At 35.5% G+C, this 16,641-nt stretch overlaps 3 protein-coding genes across 4 annotated transcripts; 1 reads left to right on the top strand and 2 right to left on the bottom strand.

The window, feature by feature from the left end:
- Positions 474-4,684, top strand: LOC109726164 (HIV Tat-specific factor 1 homolog). The gene is made up of 12 exons (XM_020255614.1): positions 474-562; positions 834-964; positions 1,458-1,592; positions 1,676-1,902; positions 2,300-2,488; positions 2,852-2,944; positions 3,111-3,149; positions 3,698-3,787; positions 3,867-3,969; positions 4,057-4,137; positions 4,307-4,383; positions 4,550-4,684. The coding sequence occupies exons 2-12, from the start codon at positions 856-858 to the stop codon at positions 4,658-4,660; spliced, it is 1,254 nt and encodes a 417-aa protein (XP_020111203.1). The 5' UTR covers positions 474-562; positions 834-855; the 3' UTR covers positions 4,661-4,684.
- LOC109726576 (putative CCA tRNA nucleotidyltransferase 2) lies at positions 7,807-13,038 on the bottom strand. 2 transcript variants are annotated; one of them, XM_020256241.1, is made up of 12 exons: positions 13,011-13,038; positions 12,150-12,199; positions 11,946-12,044; positions 11,151-11,260; positions 10,858-10,985; positions 10,395-10,461; positions 10,150-10,233; positions 9,512-9,574; positions 9,226-9,370; positions 8,603-8,764; positions 8,227-8,324; positions 7,807-8,149 (listed from the first exon to the last, which is right to left on the bottom strand). In XM_020256241.1, the coding sequence occupies exons 1-12, from the start codon at positions 13,019-13,021 to the stop codon at positions 8,036-8,038; spliced, it is 1,131 nt and encodes a 376-aa protein (XP_020111830.1). In that variant the 5' UTR covers positions 13,022-13,038; the 3' UTR covers positions 7,807-8,035. The 2 variants fall into 2 exon arrangements, with proteins under 2 accessions (XP_020111830.1, XP_020111829.1); XM_020256240.1 differs by lacking the exon at positions 13,011-13,038 and adding an exon at positions 12,317-12,956.
- On the bottom strand, positions 13,338-16,535 carry LOC109726325 (the record flags this gene model as incomplete). Its single annotated transcript, XM_020255863.1, has 6 exons — positions 13,338-13,718; positions 14,720-14,785; positions 15,153-15,377; positions 15,992-16,079; positions 16,256-16,293; positions 16,416-16,535. Coding segments are annotated over 6 exons (729 nt in total), but the record flags the coding sequence as incomplete, so codon positions are not given.

The raw sequence follows: 16,641 nt of genomic DNA, 5'->3' as shown, positions 1-16,641 counted from the left end.
ACCTCTAGAATCTCACATCGCCTAGTAATTCTCGTCCTGGTCTTCTGTCTGTGTGTGATCTGGTTTGGACCCGACAAGGACGTCAGGGTTTAAACTCTAATTCCGATTAGTTTATATGAGGCTTACACGCTAGTTATATTAACTGAGTTTAAGCATACTCTAGAATCTCATATCGCCTGGTAATTCTGGTTCTGGTCTGTCTGTATGTTTGTGATCTGGTTTGGACCCGACGAGGACGTCAGGGTCTAAACTCTGATTCCGATAAATTTATATGAGGCCTACACGCTAGTTATAATAACTGGGCTTAAGTATTTTAGTCCGGTTGTTTGGGCCCAACGAGTTATCGTTGCTAGCGTGTCGGATTGTTGCAATTTATATTATACCCATATCGAATTTTTGCCGAATCAGAATTAACTAACTTGACCTACATTGTGACCTACATTGAGGGGTCTCGTTACAATTGTTACCTCAAATTTACCAAACTGCCCCTCAATGCGTTTTAGCTCGTCATCGTCCCCGCTCGTTCCAGAACATTTCCGTGATCTTCGTAGAATCATAGTCGGTAAGAGCACTACTCCCACCTAGGGTTTCTCGTTGGACCCCAATTCTCCCCCACCCAATCTATCCCAAAACCCTAAATTTCTCCATTCAGATTCGAACACAAAGCAATTTTAGTGGACCTATTTCTCGAATTTCCCTTTTTTTTTTTCTGCCCATTTGGTACTTCCCACTATACAAATGCGTTTTTTTGCTTGATTTCTGATGATCATTTAGTTTTTATTCCGCTTGTGGTCTTTTTTTTTTTAACCTGTTTCAAATTTGTTCAATTTTAGTTCGATGATGAGGTGAACAAGTATGGAGGAGAATAGGGAAGCGAATTATACTGCGGCTTCTGAGGTTGGTTGGTATATACTTGGGGAGAATCAAGAACATGTTGGTCCATACGCATTCTCTGAGTTGCAAGGTGAACTTCTCTTTTTTTCTTAAATTTATTTTTTTTTAAAGCGAGTAGCTTTCGCGGCGTATTAGAGTTAATAGGGAACCGCATCTGCTTTGTCTCATGTAAATATTACTGCTTGGTTGTAATTTGCATTTGCTTTGATTCAATCATGTAAAATTTTTGGTTTGATAATCCGCAGGATTTGAATTCTTTTGTAAATTCCAGTGTATATCTAGTTTGAAAGTATTGCTACTGTTAGAAAGAGGAAATTTTTATTTGAATCACATTGCTTGATGTAACATTTATTGTTTCTGCATTAATATATGGAGTTGAGAGTTTATATTAATTTGGCTCTTGTTCTTTTGAAAGTTATATGATAGAGTTTTCTTCAAGCGAATGATAGTATGTTGAGCAACCACCACAGTTTGAGTTGCTTGATATTATGATATACCTTGTTTGTATATTTATATTCGCTCGCTACTTAACCATATTGCCCATGATTTCTTTACTTTGCTAGAGCATTTTGTAAATGGGTACCTCAATGAGAACACGTTGCTCTGGTCGGAAGGGAGAAGTAGCTGGATGCCATTATCCTCAATTCCTGAGCTATATATAGGGATTTCAGCTCAAACAGCTAATCGTCCTACCGAAGGTTAACAAAGTTATTATTACCTAATTAAACCTTGATTTCGACAAACAAAAGGAGCCCTTCCTCATTTTGTCTTTTTCTCGTAGATGCGGAAGAAAACAACGATGATTTTGTGAAATGGCAGAAAGAGGTGTTAGAGGCTGAGGCCGAGGCTGAGGCCCTGAAAGGTGGAAATATTGAGGGTGAGGGAGGAGGGACAGAAGCGGGTCTCAATGATAGACCGGCGACCCCACCAGATGGTGAGGAAGAATTTACTGATGATGACGGAACTGTTTATAAATGGGATCGTGGCGTCAGGGCGTGGGTTCCTCAAGTAAGCATTACTCCATGTAGTCTGGTCTTAATTCTTAGGTAATCTGATTTTTTTTCCCCCTCAGTTGTGCCAAATCAGTGTAACAAAATACATGTATGAACTCAAAGTAAGTTGCCTTAATGCTTATTTGCCACAATTTGCTTTGTGAGATTATTGAAGTTCTCCAGTTTAGCCATAGAACTTTGCCAGATGATATTAGCTTCCTATGAATTTTTTTTCTTTGCTTTAATCTTGGGCAAAATTATTTGCTGGAAATACATGTGTACTTATGCTTCCTCCTGTAATCCACTTTCAAGTTAAGACCACTACTCTATGCAGTTGTGTTACAGTGTCAATATATTATTTCTCTTAAAACACATGAAAAGGTGGAAATTACATGAACGTTGTTATTCCATAGGATAATCCTTCAAGTAAGGGAGGTGAATATGGACTTGAAGAGATGACTTTTGCACATGAGGAGGAGGTATTTCCAACTTCAGAGGTTCCTGATCCCTCTGTGCCAGAGGAGAGCAATGTTTTGAATGAAAAAGCTGAAACAAAATTGGAGAAGAAGCGGAAATCATCTGAGAAGCCAACTGAAAAGAAGGTACCTTTTTCTTGCTTTTTTACTTTTGATTATTATTATTGTTTCTCTAATTCTTAGGTAAGGGCATGTTTTAGCTTCCTATTCATTCGAGTTTGCATAGAATGGAACAAACTATTATTCTGCTTTAGAGGGCCTTCCTTGCACACTTGAGCCAAGTAGGAAGCAGATATTTGCACTTTTACCCTCTGTACATGGTCTTTTAGCACTGGCATTGTCTTTAATTACTAGTCAAGAGAAGGAATGACACTTACCAAGTTGCTACTTCTGATATTATACATGCTTGAATATTTTTTATGGGAGGATGATGATGGTTTTTGAATGAAACTGCGAAAGGAAGCTAATAAACCATTCAAACTGTGACAGGAAGCTAATAACCCGCCAGATAGCTGGTTTGATTTGAAGGTCAATACTCATGTTTATGTGACTGGGTTGCCTGATGATGTTACTGTCGAAGAAGTAAGTATTAGGTCTCCTACTTTTATTTCATGCTTCACATAATTGTTATTTCATGGCACATTACTTGGCAACTGCCTAGCAAGAAATAATTAAATGTGCTTGCACCTGTTTAGTTCCATGCATCGCGTGTCATAGTTGTGGCTCTAATCTCAAATTTATCTTGCAGGTAGTGGAAGTATTCTCTAAGTGTGGAATTATAAAGGAGGTAAGAAAAATTATTTATCTATTTGCACTTCAGATTTTTTTTCCCGCCATAATTCTCTTTTCTTTTGTATATATGTGTTGTTTGCATTTTTGCAAACTATGTTAGCTATTTGCCTGGCCTAATGCATGCAAGTGCACAATTATTATCTTTTAACAAATTTGTTTGACTTGAGAGCTTTTGAACGCAATAGGTTGATTGTCAACATTTTTTGTTGGGGGAGGGAGGGGAGTTCTTTTAAGATGAAAGTCTCCGATTGCTTATTCAAAGCAAGTTCCACTTGTTAAGCGTTAATTTTCTGCATGCAAGACAAATGTGTCTGTATCACACTTGTCTTGTGGTTTGTCCTATTTTACATTCCGGTTGGTTTTAGGGCAAGATTTAAGCTGTTTCTGTCTTTGATTCATCGCTGTCTCGTTGATGTTGATAGCACTTTTTAGTTGTTTCGAGTACTGAATAATTGATTAAGCGTGATATAAAGTTACCTTTGGTTAAGTTCATCCTTCATAGATGAGGGCATCCTTTTCACTCATACGTCTTAACATCTTTAGGACCCTGAAACAAGGAAGCCTCGAGTGAAGGTATACATAGACAAAGAAACAGGTAGAAAGAAGGGTGATGCACTTGTCACCTATCTGAAGGTAAGTAGTACTCTTCCTATTGAAACATTACGTGAATATCAACTTAAATTTGTGTATAACTTTTTCCTGTCCATTCCAGGAACCTTCCGTTGCTTTAGCAATTCAAATATTGGATGGCACTCCACTTCGTCCTGGTGGAAAGATTCCCATGTCTGTAAGCCAAGCTAAATTTGAACAAAAAGGTTAACATTGGCATAGTTTCCTGCCATCGTAATGCTGAGAATGTTTAAATATTGGATAAAAAGACTTATTTTCTGCTTTGTGTACAGGTGAGAAATTTATAGCGAGGAAGGCTGATAAGCATAAGAAAAAGAAAATAAAGAGAGTTGAAGATAAAATTCTTGGATGGGGTAATCATCAGTCTTACATATCTAAGTACATGCATTTCTTTGAGTGAAGTAAGGCCTACCTAGTCCATGTTGTCAGTATGCATATCTTTGATTGATGTCGATATATCTTTTGTGAATTTTTGGTGCTCTTGAGAGGTGCTATCCAACCTAACTCTCTTTCTTTGATTAGGTGGGCATGATGATGCGAAGGTGTCTATTCCGACCACCATTGTTTTAAGGAACATGTTCGTTCCTGCTGAATTGAGGGTAAACAGTTTCAAACGGGCCTTGTTACTCTGTTTGCTTTTATGATCCAAATTACCGGGCACATTTTTGCGGCAATTTGTTTCTGATGTTTATCTGCATGAATGAAATGCTTAGATAATTTGGTGCCATGGTCTAATGATGAGTGGGGATGTTCTTGTATTTGCAGAGTGATGAAAGTCTTCTTCCAGAGCTAGATGCAGATGTTAGAGAGGAATGCATGAAGCTGGGTCCGGTTGAAAATGTAAAGGTTAGTACAATTCATTTAAATGTTTTTTAATTAGGTTTGTGGCACGCTGGTTTAGAATATACTGTTTTGAAAGTAATTTTATATTTATGTGATGAAATTCATTATACTTTTGCACTACTCATTTTGTTGTGTGTTGAAGTAGAAAAGTTTTACATATATAGTTATCTGCATGCCTCTTTTCTTGGTATGTTTATTTGAGAGATCCGTTCTGCTGCTGATGAATACAAGCATTTGGAGTAATATGAGTTTGTTAATGAACTTGAATAATTCTTGTTGTTGTTGTATATATCAAGTTCAACATCTGTTCCTTTGTAAGCTTCTGTATTTGGATTGACCTTAGGAATTCTTTAGTTTCTTATATCCTTTCAATGGCTACTTTGCACTTGTTCATCTCTTGTTCTAGTAGAGAAAATATCAAATGACGTTGTAACTGTCTCAGATTTAAGTCACTCATTTTTAAGTAATGAAAACTTCATTTCCTGCTTGACTTTAGCTTGCCCATGTATGCGACTTTACTAGAGATTTCCCACTTTCTGCCTATATACAGTGTCAATTTATGTTGTCTTTGATTAAGTTGATCTGCCCATTATTGTATGGTTTTTTAGAGTAATTGATATTGCTATAAATTTTAGGGATCGAACTTCTTTACTTTTTGCTACAGATTGCCTTTGTTTGACACTTGTTGTGGTAAGAGTAGGAAGCCTTTTCTTGTTTTGCTGATGTTCGAAGTGTACTGATTTACCTATAAATGAACATGCAGGTTTGCGAGAATGGGATTAGTCTGGAACCTAATATGAAAAAATTAATATATGTTGTTTAGATACTCTATATGACTTATTTTATAAGTATGTAAGTTTATCCATGTTTATCCCAGCATTACAAAAAGTAAGTCACCGGGATTTGTTCGTCGTTTTAAGGTTGGTCTAAGGAGGGTTTATGATACGGTTGGTGGTAACTTTCTTCCGTTATAATATTCTCTTGTAGTCCACGTTTTAAAAGTTTTTCCCGGAAATAACATGTGGTAAAGTTATTCTTAGTCGTGTACTTGTTATTCCTTTTTTTCTTGTTCTATACTTTATGCGTAGACAAAGCTCGGTAGAGGTTTAATTCCAGTTTCAAAGTTTTAAATTATCTAATTATTAGGTCCTGGTATTATGTTTGTTTAATATGTATTAATTCGGGAACGCAGGTTACAATCGGTATGAATCAAAGCAACGACGTTCTTCCTACATTTAAAGGAATACAACTGTTCCACTCTCGACTACCGAAACTCTTGTTTCAAAACATCTCTTTGTACTGCACGGCTTCTAAAGAGACAAACAGTGGCGTAAACACGACGTAGCGAGAAAAGTACGCCTGTACGCCTGTAGTGGAAGGCATCCAACCAAAGCTCATTCCTAAACTAAACTCCATAAATTTGCTCTGTAAAGGAAGCGCGGTAGACTTTCTCTTTACTCTGTTTCGGAGTGTAAACTCAGAGTTCATCGTCCTTTCACTAATAAGTAAGGATGATACTTCGTGTATCTTCGTTAATTTTTTCCCATTTTTGACGATTTGTTTCGTTCCACCTTTACATCTTTCTCTTTTTTTCTCTATTTACGTAAAGTATGTAGGCCAGTTATCACGACACCAACGACAATTAATAACAGCAGAATGTGGGTTTACAACGTTTAAGACCGCCAAAATACGTTAGTCACTCTCGACTCTTGGTTTATTTTGGTATCAGTACTTAACACATCATGAAACTTGGTATCTCAACCACGATCACCGATGTTTAGTCTTCGGTGGCTTAGTGTACAAGATCGTTTAGTTGAGCTGGTCAAAGTGGTGTGCAACGTAAATTTCGGGTACTTTGTTTTACGTATCCGGCTCAGTGAAATTTTTTATTAGTTAAGCTCGTTAAAATAGCCCCAGAAGTTGAAGCTCAAGTGTATCGGGATCATGTAAGATAGATTTAAAATATACTCAAACCAAAAGCCGAGGAGCAATCTTGAACGAATAGCTATCTAAGAAACTATCATGACCAAACCTAGATTTATACAAGTGTTAAAGTTATCAGTTTGGTGAGTAAACCTCCTTTGAGTACTCTCATAAATCACGAGTAAAACCAGTTGATCCTGTTGATTTGATCGATGGGTAATGGTCGGCTACAATTTCACAGTTATTTTTAACATTTTCAAATCGTTTAATCAAACACCTAGGAGTGGGAGAACCGAGATTTTCTTACGGTTTAATGTCACCCTATTCTAAAACGTAGTCAGCGGAAGTTCAAGACGTGGTTTAACGAGTTCGGAACGACGGAGGAGCAGCTTTAGTGCTTATTCTCGCACCAATTGGCTTGGTAGTAGAAGTGATCGTACTTAAACGGAGGGGCGTTTGGATATACAACTGGTTTGACATTCTAAAGTTTCAAGTGATGATCTTTGTATATACGTGGGTTATACGTTTGTTAAACTAAAAGGTGTCTTAAAGGTTAACTCGTCGATAAGAACCCCCGTCGCCTCACCCCGCACCACTTTGGAGGAAGAACTAGACTCAGGGAAAGGCGATTATGCTAGGGGAAAGACGATTATCCTACCGGAAAAAATATCTAAAACTTGTTTTTCATATTAACTTTCTTGTTCCGCACATTATACAAAATTGTCGAACACTGTATTAATCCATACCACTAGTGGTAAAACTAACTAGCCGTTGTCATATTATATTATCGGGAAACGAGTAACGAAAACAAACAAGAAATTTTGGCAGTCTATATTTTATTTGGCTAGAGACTCACTTTTCTTAATCGCTTTCGGAGTCATGAACATTAAGGATTAATATCGAACTAAAAACTTCAATAGTTGTCAAAGGATAAGGATTAGACTCTCAAATTTGACGATTATTTGAGCCCATATAAAAGGAAGATATACTGGTCCAAACGTGACAATTTGGACAATAAAAAAAACCAAGTCCATGGCACTCCGGGTAAGTAATTATCCATTTTCTGATCCATACTTGACACCGGACCTCAACGAACGTAAACTAACACAGATCAATTAAATTTTGGTTAAAATTTGAGACGTAAACGCAACTCTCCAACTTTTGTTTGGTAGAAGGTAAGTAGTTGAGCTACGTAAAGCGTGGTAGAGAAGCTAGGAATTTAAAGTGGTTGTGTTGTGGAACACCTACTNCCCCACAAAAAAAAAAACAAAAAAAACACGCAAGATGAGGATGATGGTTACAATCTCCAAGCTGTAAACTTAGCTCTCCAGCAAAAATACTGATGCTTCATGCCACTCGTTGATGCGCAAATCAAGTCATGCTTTTGTAAATTACTCCACAAGATTTCTGGGGATTTTGATTGGATAAATTAGGGCGAAGACAAGTTAGAATTAGGCAGAAGACAAGCCGCAAAGGGGAACATGTTCAAGCGGAACAATCTATTTTCTGGCATTTCGCTTGAGATTGCTTTATCCAATCAATGCACTCTTCCATCGTTCCGTTCGGATGGGCGAGCTGCCACTTTAGCAGCCTTTGTCGCTGCAAACAAGCATTAATAATTGTAAGCAGATAGAAAAGCTCAGATCAGCTTCTAACATAACAGGAACTTGTTTTACCCATTTCCCAATTGATGGCCCTCCCAATTTAAGCTGCAGAACTCCCATCATTGCCTTCCCGTCAAGCAATAACTTCATTTTCCACACATGGTCGAGATCTGAACACATCAACCAAAGAAATAATTGGTAGCGAGCGAACACAATAGTGACTTATTTAAAGAGGAAGCAAAAGAAATAAAAGGAATCAACTCCCTGCACATGCAGAGAAAGAAACAGCGAATAGTTTCCCACAAACTATCATATACCTATTGAGTATATGCAAGTTTCGGAAGATTTGAGATACCACAAATGGCAACTCAGCACAAATAATTACAAAAATAATAATAATAATCATCACAAATGATTATAGATAAAAAGTATCAGAAAAATTAATTACCAAGTTGAGTTATTGCGCTCTCAAATTTTCCAAATATTTTTCTTCTGTCCAGTTCAGTGTGACTGTTGAGACTATCACAGGTATGACTTGCCTTAGGGTGTAGTAGAGTGGAAATTAACAAAGCAACGCGCCAAAAGTCTTTTATTTGACGAAGCAGCAACCCTGTTCAGTCCATTCTCAACATTGTGAGTATTTGAATCAAGCCTAATATAACCATAGCATGAAAAATGGATGGTAACAGACATATCCGACAAGAATTGCCAACAGAAGCGCACACATTACTATTTTGCTTCATAAAATAATTACATGCAACATAAAAAGACAATAATATATATATATGATAGTGCACAAAAGCCAAACAAATCAGCGTGGTAAGCTTTCGGATATTTGTTTCTGCTTGACTAGTCAAGAAAGTGTGCAAGCTCAGTCTATGCGAGTGAGTCGTTATCATGTTATATTGGCATTCAATTAGCATAGAGAAACAATAGTAGATACTTGTCCTACTTGTAGTGTGTAGATCATTTAATATTGCCAAATTCTTAAAGTCAGAAATTTTCGTATGGGAGTGGCCAATAAGATAGAACACAAAAAACTTCAAATAAACAACAGAAACCGCCCTCAACCTGCCAAAACTCGTTTGGTCGAAGCTGGTGGTATCTCTAGGTATTCATCTTCTAGGTTTACTTTAAGATCTTCTGGATCCTCATTTGACTCCAGAAAAGGAATTAGATCAACAAACTTCTCACATGCCACGTGTAAGTTTGTTACCTACAAGTCAATGACACGTCAAAATGAAAGGAAAAAAAAGATTAGAATTGATGATGAACCGATGGAGTACAATTGGGTAAAGAGCATAGAAGAAGCCTCCCCTTGGCAAACTTCACAAAGCTTTCTTAGGGGTTGACATACCATTTCAGCATCACTAGCTTTCAGTTTTAGAGAATCACGAATGATGTAACTCGCAACAGGAACCTGCAAAGTTTATGACTCGTAAGTCTCATAACAAGTGTCTGACTAACGGACAAAATATAATTGTGGTCTGGTCGAGCAGGTATTACCAAAATCAAAATGGTGTAGATAACCAATCATCATCACTATAGCAAATAGATCTACTTAATTTTCCCAACTCTTTAGTGGAACAAAGAAAAATAGAAGTGTTCAAATACAAAGCAAGCATCGACAAACAAAGATGACCTCTGAAGTCCATCTATAAATAACAAAGTTATCACAAAACAACATGTCTTATGTTAATGTTAAAACATTCACCCTCTAGCCCTACTCCCACTTATCTTCTCTTCTCATCACAAACCAAATGTATTGCCAGCTCATTCAGTGGTTGATATATGTACAATACCAACAGAAGTACTGTATGGATTATTTAAGACAAAGGGCATAGCCTTTTTTAAAGGTATAGAGAGACTAATTTTTATGCTGAAGAGGAAAGCATGAAACATGAACAACATTTTCATCTCAGTAGAGAAAAAATAAGTGCAATTCGCTCATACAAAAAGGAAAATGATATTAACATAACAAGACAAACAAATTACCTCTTTTGACTTTTTGTCAATGCATATCGTACTTCTCACAGGAAGAAATAAAGATGCATACAAGTAAAGCCTACGCTGTTCATCCTGAGAACAAGTAAAAAAATGTGTAAGAAAAGCATAATATGCAATCATAATAAGGCTGCATGGATTGTATCTAAGAATGTAGAATGATGTCATTTCTACAATATGTGCTCTAGAACATGAAAATAAAATTTTGGGATATCGGCAGCTAATAAATGACTTACACTAAATATCGAGTAGCCAATAGATTGTAGAAGGGTCCATGCTGCATTTATATGTAATACACAATACCTGCATAATGTGATAACTCCAAAGAAAGAATGCAATAATTATGTAATTCTTTGAGAAAACCATGTGCTTTCAGCCTTTTGCACAAGCTATTAGCTCATACATCAAATGTATCCAACCATTAACATTTCAATTCAAGGCCCATATGAACAAGAAACATGTCAGAGCAATCTCACAAAGATCAAATATTAAATTTCAAGGCCTAGGCCTATACATATTTAGATAGAAGGAATGTTAGCTGTGCTTTCAAAAATGCATTGATCATGCTCTCCACAAGGAGAAGAACAGATAGCTATCTATGAGCTAACCTAATGAATTTTCTTCAACCGCTTCTGATGATATCAAGTGAAATATTCATTCATTGCATGCCTTAAAAAGTAACAGAAGTTAAATTAAAACCTGTCACATTGCTCGAGAACTGCAGGCTGTAGATTTTCTGGGAAAGTAAATACTGCATAAAATAGTTTCAAATCACGAATGTATGCCATTGCTTTAGCAGGTTGCTTGTCAGACACCATCAGGTCAACCTGTGCATAAATACCAAATGAAGCATTCACTACCAAGTTAAGAAAAAAAAAAAAAAAGAAGAAGAAGATACATATAGCTAAATCTCTAAATCTATATCTACTGGGGAAAAAATTATGTGCTACAGAAAATTTGATATGGGAAGAGAAAACAGAAAAGGAAAATGCCTCATGTCCAATCCGCTCTCTGCTAATCTTATTTGCAAGTGCAGTTTTTACTTCCTCATCAAAAGCAGCTTCTTTCAACTCTTCAGCCAATTCAAAATCAAACCTAGCACCTAACAGCATGAAGAGTGGAATCAGAACTTACTGTGTATACAGGTTAGTCTTATACAAAGTCTATTTACACATGAAGTCTTTTATTTTAGAAACAGATGGATGAATAATCAAATCAGTGAAAACTTTTTGCACTAATCAAATTTAAGTACTTCAATCTCACTATCATCCCCCTGTCAAAAGAATTATAGTCTGACGATCCTGACGATGGACAATAACTACTCAATGTACACAAAACCAAACAGCTCATCGAACAGACGAAAAGAGAGGATCGGGGTTGAAAATTTAACAGGGGTTGAACTGTGACATGTACCAAATGTATCATATGAGATATGGTATTATTTTTACATCTTAATAAGATCATCAATTTGAAAAGCACATCAATATTATGTTGTAAACACAACAGCATATTCATTATTACAAAGAAAAAGGTATCATGATAATTTTAAGTTTTTTGATGAAAAAAAAGATATATTATTTATTTTAAGCACATCGTTGAACTAATTTTTTTGCTCCTTATCAATAATTAATGTACATTATTTATCATCAACCTTTTCAGATTGAAGTGACTAAAAAAACTCAAAAAAGTTACCAGTATAGTTCAATAACTTACAAAAGTAGCTAGCATATTGGCTGAAAGCTACTTCTAATAAAGCAATTAAAATTTAAAGAAACTTGCTAGAATACCAAATCGAATTGCTCGAAGAACCCTAAGGGGATCATCCAGAAAAGTAGCTTTTGGTGACAAAGGAGTAACAATGCGCCCGGACTTCAGATCTTGGATGCCTGAATTAAATAAGATTAACTAGGTCATGAGCAAATCTGGACCTTCGGCCTAAAAAATGTTATCAAGATTGACTACTAACACAGAAGAAGAGGAGAAAAACTAACCTCTTCCAGTTACATCTTCAACTGAATTGGTGTTGATATTGTAGAAAAGGCTGTCAAAAGAGAACACCTCAACAGTAAAGCAGGAGCATAACCACTTGCTACAGAATTACACAAGTAGCAATAGTAGCTAAAGATTACACAAATAGAAGTAGAGTTAGAACTGTAACATATTGCAAGAGGGAGCTAGAGAGCAGGGAATGCTAGCAGTGTACTTCCACTTGCTTTCGCGTGTAATGCTTGAAATTTGAGCGTATAGAAGGGGAAAACTACAGAGTTTGTTCATAAAAACAGATGAATCTTTCTGTCAAATGAAAGCATGACTAGAAGAACATGAATATCAATAATTTCAAGGATGAATGAGAAAAGTCAACCCTTAGTACAAAATAAAGGCACGTTGGAACTGTTCCTATCAAGCATAAAAAAGATAAAATAAAATAGAAACTTAAGATAGCTACCCAATGTACTTATTTCTGATTCTATGTAGGATCGAGCCTGTGTATCTTCAAAGAACTAGAGGGGATCAGTCATCCTAATCCTCTTTCACCAGAACCCTACAGCTTGATGAGGCAGTTGAGAATCGTTTTAATAGGAAACTTAGTTAAAAGTTATAAATATCAGGCAGCTCTACGATGCCTCAATAGTCATTATCCATATGTATTGCATGTTTTTAAGAAACATGAAAATTTTTGTACTAACATCTGAATCTAAACAAAAAACTACTGAAACTCTAGAAATTAAAATGAAACTGAAACCAAAAATAAAATTACTGTGAAATTTGAACGAGAGAAATGATTTATTTGCATTTAAAAGTAACATGAAATGTACTACCTATGAGAAGGAAGTCTACTAAGAATGTCTTACCATTCTGGCATGATCTAACACACCACCACCACCCCCACCCATATCCAATGCCCAATCAACACAATAGAAAGCATCATTGGCCCCAAATTTTATTTGCTTTATTCACATCACTGTTCTCATACATGACTATAACAAAACAAAAGCAGCCAAATGTCATAGTGTCAGCAATGCATTAAAGGAGAATAATAACAACAACACAAGTGGAGAGGTGTCACTGTCACCACCAAAGCCAATTTATTTTGTCCCACATCCACATGATTTAGGTAAAAATGTAAAAAATATCCCCTTCAACAATAGGCCCTTCTAAAGCAGCCTCCTCAACTACCTATCTTCTTTAACCGAAATCTCTTAATTTCAAAAAATTAGAAGCTGAGAGAACGAAATTGAGCGGGCTACTTCAGAATGGGCTATAGTCGAGGGGTCTACGTACGCTTTTACCTAAGATTTAGCAAAGTGGGGATTAACAATTAACATTAACAAATGTTAATTAAGCCAAAGTGGTGACTAGTAATCCACTCAGGCCTGAATTGGGGTGGGTGGTGGTCTAATGGAACCCAACTCGGATCTCATCTTATCCACCCCTTCCTCTTTCTCCTTCTCCTCCTCCTTTAACACGCCCCGCAACCCCATTTGCGGGACGACTCGGCCCAGATCATGAATGTTATTGAGCAAGTAGTCTGCTTCATTCGTCTTCGCCCTCTTTCCAATCTGAACGTATGTTTATATATGATATAATGTTAATACAGTGCAAAATAACTGTTGTTTTCTAAGATCTTAAACTGTGGTAAAAAAACGTTTGTACTCGAGGCTTTTTGATTGATTTGAGACGTGATTTTTGATTGCAATATCAGCCTTTCAATTTATTTAATTTAAATAATTTGATGGCTCTTCCGATGTAAAATTTAAATTAATTACTTATTTTAGTAAATTTGTAGCTATGTGGATTCTATAAAATATATTAACCTAAACATGTAAAGATAAGTAATGCATTCAAATTTCTAATATAGTTATTACAATGATAAAGTGTACAATTAAAATTAAATTTTGTATGCAACAATACAAGGTGATAATTGAAATATGGACGAAATTGTGAGCAAAATTTTGCCTAAACTTCAATTTGTGGCGCCCTCTTGTTTTGGGAAATTTTTATTTTACCGCCATATGTTTCAGAAAATTATATTAAACACTACCTTACGATTTTATTTTTGTTTCACATAGAACCTATGATCATGATCAAACAACATTAAAAAGTAATATTTTTTTTTTTCAAATCACAGACGATACAAATATATTAATTCCACTTTACCATCTCGTGATTTATAAATGTATTTTCTTGCTATTTTATTTTATAATATTTTTTCATGTTGAAACAAAAATAAATTTATAAAATAATTAAGTACAACTCTTTAAATAAAAAAAGTGGCAAATTGAAAATGTGTTATCTTTATTTTATTTTATTTTATTTTATTTTTTTTGGGAGATGCACCATCCTTGAAGGGAACTAATTCAAACTTCAAAACTAATTCGAATTCTCATCTTAGATGAATTGAACATCATTGGTGAAATAGAAACCATAGAACAATTCAATTTTTTTTTTTCCTTTTGATTTATAATAAAAAAATTTTATGTTTTTGATGTGATGTACAACCAATAGGGAGCGAGAGATTGGTTAATATATAAGAGGAGGTGGAATTTCCAAATTTCATTACCAGTGCGGTTATAAGCCCTACGGCTTTTCCTGCGGCGATGTTCCTCTCGTTATCATCCACGAACAGCTGATAATATCCCAAAAAAATAAAATTTGTAAAATAAAAAATATTTTACTATAAATTACTGAGATTAAATTTTATGTTTACCTATTTTATTTATTTTTTAAAAAATAAATTTAGTTAAAAATATAAAGTAGTTAGATTTCCAACTTAAAAACTTCAGTACCACCCCTCAGATGGTCGGCATTATATTTTTCTTAATGTTGAAAAATATAGAGTCCTTTTAGAGAAAAAAAAAACCAGCGACTAGATTATTTAGATAAAAAACGTGTGAATTAAGTTACATTATTGAAATAATGGTATACGAAATATCAACGCAATTAATGTTCCTAAAACTCGAAAAGAAAAATGAAATAGTTTAATAATGCCTTACAGTACGACGGGGATCGAAACCAGTAAAGCCGACGGCTGCTTCTATGGCGGCAGCCGACGGCTTTAAAGTCACTTTTGCAGAAGCCGCAGTTGCGTCCCCTTTGACCTCCTGGAAGAGATGGCGGTTCAACGTCTCGAAGCACACGATCCCCTGAAAGCAGTCCTCGTCGATGCCTAGTCTTTTTAGCACTTTTTGCACATGCGCCTGATCTGAATTCGTAAATAACTGAAACAAGAATCGCCACCAACATGTCGCTCAAGTTGTCAGAAAAATAAGAACAAATATTTTGAAACCTAAAAAATTTTACAATTTATTATTAGGAATAATTGCCTATATGACTCTCATACGTTTGAAAATATCCGATTTACTCTTTTTTTTTTTTTCTAAAATACTCCTCATATGTTTCACCATTATTACAAAATACCCCTGCAGTTTCTCCTGTTAAGTTAACTTGAGTTAAACGTGAGTTAAATATCTACCACAGTTAAAAAAAATTAAAATGTCAATTTTGCCGTTAACTTAAGAACAAATAAGAAATATTAGTGATGGTAGAGGGGTATATTAGAAAAGACCAAAAGTCAAAAAACTTTTTGTGCCCCTGACTGTAAGGGCAAATAAGAAAGACAGTAATAGTGGAAGGATATATTTGAAAGGGCAAAATAGTAATTTTATCGAGATAATAGATTTTATTAGCAGATTTTAACTCTAAGAGTATGTTAGAAATAGATTGAAACGTAGAAAGAGTATTTTCAATATTAGCCTTCTAAGGGGGATAAATCGAAAAATCGAAAATTTTTCAGAAATATATAAGCAATTGCCCTTTATTATTAAATACTTACTATTTTGGGTTGAGGAATACTCCTCAGTAACTTTACTAACTGTGGATCTGGTGCAATTTGCTCGTACGGTAAGTTTCCGTGCACGTAGCTACAATTCAACAACCGAGATATATAGAATAGAAATTAGAAATTTAGAACAAACAGAGTTAAAATTTAAATACAATTTATTGTAATTCGATCTTGTTCGGTTGTATTTTTTTAGTGGAACGTACATAAAATCACTCTGCGTTTTACAGTAAAAATGAAAAAGGGGCTTGTTCGAACCTATGATACTCATCTGGATGAACGTCGTAACCGAGTGCCTGTTTGATCGATCATTCAAAATCCAAACTTAATTACTAGGAATAGTTCTCGAATAAAATGGATTGGGTATCCGCGTGATTCGTTTAATAAAATTGTGAAAGAGATTAAGAAAGATGAGTACAATGAGGCCTGCGAGGGAACTGCCGTAGTTGCGGAAGTGCTCGACGCGGAGCGAGCGAGCTCTTTCTGCAGACACACCGCATTTCTTTGCGAGGAACTCTGCAATTAAAATCCGCAAACATAATAGTTATGCAAGTAAAACTTGATCAACTTAATCATGATCAAATTTCTTTCCCTTTTTTCATCGAGAAAGACGTATTTTGATGAAATAAGTAAATAAAAGAAAA

This window comes from Ananas comosus, linkage group 21 (assembly GCF_001540865.1).
Source record: "Ananas comosus cultivar F153 linkage group 21, ASM154086v1, whole genome shotgun sequence".
Classification (NCBI taxonomy): Eukaryota; Viridiplantae; Streptophyta; class Magnoliopsida; order Poales; family Bromeliaceae; genus Ananas; species Ananas comosus.
This window is presented reverse-complemented; position numbering and strand designations above follow the sequence as displayed.

Bases quoted from the DNA above. Each gene is read 5' to 3' on its own strand.
- LOC109726164 (XM_020255614.1), top strand. From the start codon at position 856: ATGGAGGAGAATAGGGAAGCGAATTATACTGCGGCTTCTGAGGTTGGT. The intron at 3,788-3,866 runs GTAAGTAGTACT...TGTCCATTCCAG, and splicing joins CACTTGTCACCTATCTGAAG to GAACCTTCCGTTGCTTTAGC. The intron at 4,384-4,549 runs GTAAACAGTTTC...TTGTATTTGCAG, and splicing joins TCGTTCCTGCTGAATTGAGG to AGTGATGAAAGTCTTCTTCC.
- LOC109726576 (XM_020256240.1), bottom strand. From the start codon at position 12,432: ATGAACAAACTCTGTAGTTTTCCCCTTCTATACGCTCAAATTTCAAGC. The intron at 8,765-9,225 runs GTTGAGGGCGGT...TGGACTGAACAG, and splicing joins GACCAAACGAGTTTTGGCAG to GGTTGCTGCTTCGTCAAATA. The intron at 8,325-8,602 runs GTAATTAATTTT...TGATGTGTTCAG, and splicing joins GAGCGCAATAACTCAACTTG to ATCTCGACCATGTGTGGAAA.